The following is an 8,341-nucleotide window of genomic DNA, read 5'->3' on the forward strand; positions in this document are numbered from 1 at the left end:
ATTCTGTCTGTTGCCAGCTCTGTGCCTCTGCTCTCCATGATTCCAGAATGTGTGTATAGGGAGGCGGCGCCTGAAACTCTCTGGTTCTTATGCAGTCAGGGTGCACCTGTGTAATATGTCCCTGACCAATCACCTGGAGCCCTTGACTATTTAGTTTCGCCACTCCCACTGAAACATTGCCTGTGCAATGTCTAAACTCAGTTAGCTCCTTGCTGCTGAGCCAGCCAGGCCCTGTCCTTTGTCTTGCCTTCTCTGAGGGCTCTTAGTCTGTATTCCTGTGTCTCGGTACCTTGCCTAGCATTTCTCTGTCCGCCTGCCAGGAGGCTGAATATCCTGGTCCTTGTGTCTTTGTACCTGTCTCTCTGTCTGAACTTAGTCTTACCTTTGTCTATCAGTCTCCCTTTCTCCTTGTCCGTGGCTCCCTTCCTTGCTGTGTCTTTCCTTGTGTCCTCCCTGTCTGTGCATCTGCATCCTCACCGCTTTATCTGTGCATCTGCACCCTCGCCGCTTTATCTGTGCATCTGCACCCTCGCCGCTCTGTCTGCACGGCTCCCTAGCCGCTCTGCCTGCTCCGCACTCCTGCGGCTCTGCCTACCTGCATCTCCTGTGTGAACAGGTCCAAACCTGTTCTCTCATATACCATTCCTTCCTGCCTATATCCATACCTGCATCTCCTGTGTGAACAGGTCCAAACCTGTTCTCTCATATACCACTCCTTCCTGCCTATATCCATACCTGCATCTCCGGTGTGAACAGGTCCAAACCCGTTCTCTCATATACCACTCATGCTTGCCCTGTATCTCAAGCCGTCACCTACCTGTCCAGTGTCTCCAAGCCGTGCCCGCTTGCCCAGTGTCTCCAAGCCGTGCCCGCTTGCCCAGTGTCTCCAAGCCGTGCCTGCTTGCCCAGTGTCTCCAAGACATGCCCGCTTGCCCAGTGTCTCCAAGCCGTGCCCGCTTGCCCAGTGTCTCCAAGCCGTGCCCGCTTGTCCAGTCTCTTCAAGCCGTGTCTCCAAGCCGTGCCTGCCTGCCAGTGTACCAAGCCGTGCCTGCTTGCCCAGTGTCTCAGCCTGCCTGTTAGTCACACCTGTCCGAGTGACTTGTCCCCGAGTGGGATCAGCAGCCACAGCCAGACACCACCCTGGAGTGGCACCCGACAGCTATCTGACGCATAAGCCTGACCTCACCATCAGAGGCTCCAGTGAAAACCGAGGTAGCTGTCGTAGTCACGCCCCTTCCAGGGTAGTCTGGTTTGTGGCACAGTGGGGCCACAAACCCCCGGCTCGCGCCACACAGCCAAGGCGCGAGCATGACAGAAGATGCCTTAAGAAAAAGGAAAGCGGTTAGATATTTTAGGAATGATACCGGCAGAGGTTAAATATCCAAGATTATGTATATTTTAATGGAAATTAAATTCTAAAATTAGAATAGTCGGAAAAAAGAGTGATAATGATGACAAGGAAAATGAGTATTCAAGGGCCAGAGAACTTCTAGCTGATAAGCTTGTGAAAGAAAAAGCTTTACAAGATTGCTCCTGAAATTTCAAGATGTCTCTAACAAACTGTAACACTTTGATAACATTTCAGGTTGGACAGTATTGGAATAGGAACAAAACATCATTTAGTTAGTGAAAAATTCTACTTATTCTAAATAACGTGGCATTTACTCTTCACACGTCATCTTCACCTGATCCTACCCTCCAGGGCTGAACTATCCCAGAGGTATCCAGAATATTGGGCCTTGATCACAGTCCATCACAGAGTGCTGCAAAGGAAACAAGCAGCACCGCCATAAATACTGCTTAGGTTACATCCACATAACCTTTATGAGGATACACAAGGCTGGAAAAACAAATAGTCTCTGTAATGATTGTTGTCCATGTGGAGACAATTTCTAGCAATAAGTATGGGTTCAGTCACATCAGATATGGAAGTTTATGTAAATTTCATATCTGCGCTGAGGATGTCTGTTAATGGCATCATCTAATTTATTTTAATGTGCACACAATGACTGCAAGATTGGCACAAGCCTGTGGATTCAGTCTGATGTTGTGGCTTGATATCCATTATAGATATATTGGTTTTGATCCCAAATTGATCATGAGGATTTGAGCCACTAAAAGGTTATCCATGACTATTTTATTTTTTTCTCATTGGCCTAAGAATTTACCGGCAGCTAATTGCCTACCTGTTGTGCCCAGGTCCGATTTCTGCCATCTTACAGCAGTCATGGACCACTCCTGCCAACGATTCTGCAGCTTTGTGTGATGGCACATCAACAGAGCAACTGCTTCTCTACTGATCTGCTTTGTTGACAGGGCATGACTGTCCACATCATGCTAATTGACAAATGGCTCCCTGCTGCATGACTATGGGGAGCTGTCTGTTAATCAGCATGACCTTGGCAGTCACATCCCATCGACAGAGTAGCTCGAAAGAGGTAGAGCTGCCCCAATGATGTCAGGTCCAATGAAGCAGATGAATCTCCGGGAAGAGCAGTCATGACCGCTCTTAGCTGGTGCCGGGCAGAACAGGCAGGTAATTTTCAACTAGCTGCCAGTCAATTCTTAGCCCCATGAGAAAAAATAAAGTAGTCTCAGATAAACCAATAAAATTAAATGCAGACTCATTGACACTTCCAAGACATCATGCGGCAACAGTTTTGCCATGCAGATAAAAACTGTGAAGAGTCCACTGAGCAAAACCAGCATTACAAACAAATTGATTCTCAGCATTGGTGAGGGGTCCCAGCAGTATCATGCCATATGTCAGAAAACCCCAGAAAATATGCTGCATAAAAGAGTTTTTTTTTCAAAATCCAGCGTTTTTGCATTAAGGGCCCCTAAGCCTGTACTTTTCTGGTTAATCCAGCGTTTTCATATGAAGGCCCTAAGCCTGTACTTTTCTGGTTTGACCGAATTGTAAACATTATTTTTTTCACAGATAAAAGTTGCAGAGATGGCAGCTTCAGAACTGAAGAAAAAGTATGGCACTGTTTATAAAGTGGGGAGTTTTGCCAACCTCCTCTGTGAGTATCATATATTCTCATTTCATAGACTGCACGTTTTGATAAAGGGTGCATGTGAAAGCCAATATACATTATATCCATTTCTGGTTACAAATCTCAAAACAAGCAAAATTTACCGCGCTGATTTGAAGTTACAATATAGTATCCAGATATGCAGAGAGTTCTAGGAGAGTAATAGGGAAGCCAGAAACTGGATATCAGCGCTTTGGAGAGAAGGAACTGCGCCGAAGCCTGACATAGGATTGCAGGCTGACACATCAGGATATGTTGCGCTTGGTCACAGACTTTTGACCACATAAGGGATTCTTTGTTTGATATAAAAAAACAAAAAACTTTTGTTTGCAAAATAAGTTTTCATTTCTTGCCTTAATTGTCAAAGAATTAAAGGGAACCTGTCACTAGATTCATGCTGTCTGAACCACAGGCAATGCATGAATTGGACACTGGCTGCACGATTGCAATCAGGTATGTTTTACTGTAAAATGCTTGCATCAGTCCGAGTCAGGTCCCCAGTCGGCTTCACCCTGCCCTGCTCCAGGTAACTGACATGTCTATCCATATGTGGCGAGGAGCCTCTGGGAACCTGACTTGGACTAGTCACCTGAATCACATAGGCTCCAAATCATCATTTGCAGGGGTTTTCTTAAATGACTTTCCTTTGGTACTAGTTGCCATTTTGGGCGTCAAATTCATCAAAATGGCAGACAAGATTCATGAATTTGACACAAAGCCAAAAATTGCTTTCTTCCAGTCTTGAATTGTTTTTATGACTTTTGGCACCAAAATTCACAAAATATGTGCCAAAACATAGTGTACTCTAAAAATGCACCGGAGATGGCAGGAACTGGAGTGAAGTTGTAACAAATTTTGCAACCTTTTTAAAAAGTCACCATTGATGAATCAGGCAAAACCATCTGGAATTGCTTTAATGTGCCCTAAAAGCAAAAAATTAAAAAGAAAAAAAAAAGAAAAAACAGGCAAGCACATATAAAATAGACATTAAAAAGAGTGCAAACAGATAAAAAGTCACCATTGATGAATCAGGCAAAACCATCTGGAATTGCTTTAATGTGCCCTAAAAGCAAAAAAATTAAAAAGAAAAAAAAAAAAGAAAAAACAGGCAAGCACATATAAAATAGACATTAGAAAAGTGCAAACAGAATTCTGAATTAAGGGCAAACAAAAAAAAAGTGCAAAATGAACAAAACTAGACGAAAAAACAGATGCAAGCGGTCTGTAGTCCCCAGCTGGGTTTTCAATGTATATTCTCTCTGAAAGGCCACAGTTTTTCAAAGTAAAACATACAGTACTTGGTTGCAGTCATGCAGCCAGTTTCTGCCCACCCAAGAACACTTTAGTGATGTGATGTGATGTGTGTGATGGAAGCCAAGTCAGTGCCAGCCTTCTCACCACTAGAGGGCTCATTATTCTAGGTGACACAACCAGCACTATGGGGTGATTTTGATCTCTGTTATTAGGCTTTTCTGCTGATTGAAAACCAAAAGAACTTGTTTAGAAGTTGATTCAAATTCCCGTTATTCACCAAGTCAGTTCTAGTTCTCCATGTGTGGATGTTTTCCCTGTCTCAATTGGGTTTTTGCTTCTAATATAAAGCTTGACATTACCTCTCATTACATGTTATATTGTGTTTCAGATGAAGCCTCTGGAACATCTCAAGATTGGGTCCATGACCTTGGAATTGAGTTTTCTTACACTATAGAGTTAAGAGACAATGGCACTTACCAGTTTATATTGCCAGAAGATCAAATTCAACCAACATGTGAAGAAACGATGGCTGGTGTACTGAAAATTATCGAGTATGTGAATGACAAGTATTTCCCGAACCAAGCATCAAAAACCTGTGGGAATCTTTATTCATATGCTTTTCTTTCTACATTCTTAACAGTTCATATTATAGTATCAAAATTATTTGCTCTTTATTAGTACAGGTGCAAAACAAGTACATTAAAAAGTACAATCAATATGATCAGGGAACAGAGATGACATAGAGGAATGGAATCGCCGCACATATATGGTGAGTACAATGGTAAAAGGATAATCCCAAATCTACATGGAAACCCATGCCCATGCTGCAAAGTCTCACATATGGCCATCTATTAAGGTTACTGCCAAAGGGCATAGGGAATTCGTACAAAAGCTTCCATAAAATGCTGTGTGCAAAAAAGTATGGAAGAAAAAATAGTTAGCCACCAAGCTTACCCATGAAGGAGATAAGTGTGCAGAGTGTCCAGTCCCCAGAGCCCCTACGCACGTTTTGCGCTGGGCTTCATCGGGGGGCGTAGCTTGGTGGCTAACGATACCTCTCCTTTCTTCATCTTCTCTCTTAAAATTGTCTCTCCTTGGCCTATCCAGATTAAAACGCTCTAATGGCAACAGAGAAAGTATGTCGACATACTCCCCCTTCCATATATTTTCTCTCAACTCCTCTTTTAAATGGGATCCTAAGAGGCCCTCGAAGCATACATATACCTCACCCCTAGCTGTATCATCTAAACGAATCCCCACATCTCTTTCTGTTTCAATACAAACACCTGTGCTCTGAACTGTACGGTCCAAATCGCCTTGTTGGTGCACTAACTTCTGACATCCCACCAGCTCTAACCGACGAGGATGAAACGCCTGGCCCTTGGTTAGGATGTACGGGACCACCCCCAAAACCCATGAGCTCCTCTTAAACCCGTATACTGCCCAAAATTCCCCATTTATGCTGCCAAAGGTGACACCCCTCCCTGGAGCCCACACACCCTTGCTAAATCCCTGATACCATGTATTATCAATCCTATGCCCACACTAACACCCCCAGGTAACAGTATCCACTGGGGATACTAAGCGAGGGTCAAATGAAAGGTGACTGTCACTCTCACCTGGCTGCCTGGGTGCTGTGTTCCCAGCAGCCGAAGATCCTGCGTCCAGACGAATGCCTCCCGGATTGGTCTTCTGTTAATGGGTCGCCCTCTCAGGGCTGTGGGGTACTCGGTACTGGGCCGGTCTCTCAGAGGGGAATGTCACAGCAGCGGCGACCCGGTCCGTGGCCCTGGGCGCCTATGTAAAAGGAGTTAAGAGTGATGGAATAAAGTTTGAGTGAATGATTCGTGACGCCACCTGTGGTATTCGGCAATGAAGGTGTTAAGCCAACGCTGCAGACAGATCCTATGGGACGGATGGTGTGGTGCAGCAATGATGTTGTAGCCCTCCACAGGCAGGGCTGTAGTCCCAGGGCAGAGTAGATGAAGAGGGTAGGTGTTGAGGAAGAGGGTGTAGTGTTTGACACAGAGATGTAGCAGTGCTGGAGAGTTTGCAGGAAGAAGGCAAGGACACAACTGGGTGCAGTTACTTTACCTTTACTTTGCTTGGCAAATGCAGGCCAGGGTTCAGATTAGATGGCACAGGAGCTGGCTAGCCTGGAAGCAACTTAGGAATCTCTCTAGGCAGATGGGTTGTGTAGTCTCCTCCCTAGCGCTTAGTTTTAGGTGCTTGCAGTACTGTGTTACACTGAAGTTCCACTTGCTTATCCTCTTTAGAACTCCCTCGTATGGCAGACAACTGTAGCCTTTCTCTTCTGGCTCACACATCGCTGTTGTGCCTCTGAGTCTTATGTGGGAATAGAGCATTTACAGCTTCCTATTCCTCCGGTTTCTGTTGCAGGACCATCAGTGTCCATACAGCCTTGGAGACCGGGATCCAGTTCACGTGCTATAGCTAGGAATGAGCCTGAACTCTCTGCTCCATCCCCCAGCTCTTCTCCTCACGTCCACCCACGCTGCCCTCCTCACACGACTGACATTTCCCCTTCCTGGCCCTCAGAGAACAGCTCTTCCCCCAGTTTTGGGTTCATAGCTCCCTCTGCTGGCCTGGAGTGGGAGTTGTGTTGTGTGTTGTGGTTAACTGCCAGAGAGACCCTTTATTGCTTCCAAGCATGACATCACACTCCCTAGGAGGAAGGTAATGCCACTGTGGCGACCATACTCCTGGGGGCGCCACATTAGCTCCGCAGCTCCCGGGTCTCCCTGCATCACAGGCCGTAAGCCTCCCACTGAGACCATGCTGGCTGCCTGTACAGGGACCCAGGGAGCCGCTGGAGCACTGGTGCTGGCTGCGGCGTCCTGCTGCCAGCCTCTGGATGTATCCTGGGACATGTAATCCAAGCTGCTGACCGAAGCAGCCGACCGCTGCCTGCTCCCTGCAGCTGCCTTTATTAAGCCCCCTTCCCTCAATTGATGTACAGGGCCTTCCTGCGCCACTGCAGGTGACGCGCTGATGACAGCGCCAGCCGACTGTCTCCCGTTCCTCTCACATCGCTGAGGGGCCGCACGGCACGTCCCTCGCCTCCTCAACTCTCTGGCTCCGCTCTGCTGAGCAGGCCCTGCTGTCTCACAGGCGCCCAGGTCCAGGTCTCCGACGAGACACATCTGAAGAGAGGGAATCCAACTCCACTCCCTGAAGCAGGCCCTGCCGTCTTGGTGGATTCCTCCCAGCTCCAGGAAGTTCTGCCACCGGCCCACAGGCACAGTCAGAAGCCGGAGGGTCCCTATAGGGGCTCCTTATACGGCGCCGGGCCCGGGGTGTGACATCTGGACTTAAGCGCTCGGGAGGCCTGGATCTCTGTGTCTGCTGGAGCGTGAAGAACTCCAGTCACTGCCCCCTGAAGCAGGCCATCAACAGAAGCCTGCAACTACTCAGTGCCTTGCGTGTCTGCTGCACTCCTCAGGCGCTGAAGCAAAGCCTCAATGTCCATCACTGCGACAGGCACCCTGTAGCTTCTTCATTTGGGCCGGTGAGTACCTAAAATGGTGGCCTTACTAAAATGGCCACCCCCTTTTATATGTCCCCCGTGTCTCAGACAGAAAATCCCCCCTTGTCCTTAACTCCACCTCTACTCATCCAACATTAATTAACACCATAAGCCCCATCTTTTACATGACAGCTCCCTTCATTCACACGTCATCCTGTCATGTCGTCCTCCCGTGAAGGGCCAGTGGCCCCCGTATGGCCTTTCTGGACTGCGTAGAACTTACTACATTCAATGGAGCAGGACACAAAAAACATCTATATGCATCCACAGTAAATCCGAGGCATACTAGGTTACCGCAGAGGCCGTATGTACCTATGGGGCCAAAGAGCTACTCACAGCTTACACAAAAACACAGTGAGTGATTGATATAGAACTGCAGTGAGGCAAGTAGGAAGCATCATGTCCAAACTGTAATGTAAATTCTTACAATCCTCGACCATCTGGGAGACCTCTGGAGTTCTGCAGCAGAGTGTCCAGACCTGTAGTTTAATCCATTCAGTTG

At 47.0% G+C, this 8,341-nt stretch overlaps 1 protein-coding gene across 1 annotated transcript in view; it reads left to right on the forward strand.

Annotated features, from left to right (window-relative positions):
• Nucleotides 1-5,075, forward strand: part of CPO (carboxypeptidase O) — a 341,601-nt gene extending 336,526 nt beyond the window's left edge. The window contains exons 11-12 of the mRNA XM_073541921.1: nt 2,942-3,026; nt 4,681-5,075. Of these exons, the coding sequence (XP_073398022.1) occupies nt 2,942-3,026; nt 4,681-4,970 (375 nt within the window). The 3' untranslated portion in view covers nt 4,971-5,075. The remainder of the gene's footprint in view (nt 1-2,941; nt 3,027-4,680) is intronic.
• Nucleotides 5,076-8,341: the final 3,266 nt, after the last annotated feature.

Source organism: Dendrobates tinctorius, unplaced genomic scaffold (genome assembly GCF_039654945.1).
Source record: "Dendrobates tinctorius isolate UK_male_01 unplaced genomic scaffold, ASM3965494v1 ptg000125l, whole genome shotgun sequence".
Classification (NCBI taxonomy): Eukaryota; Metazoa; Chordata; class Amphibia; order Anura; family Dendrobatidae; genus Dendrobates; species Dendrobates tinctorius.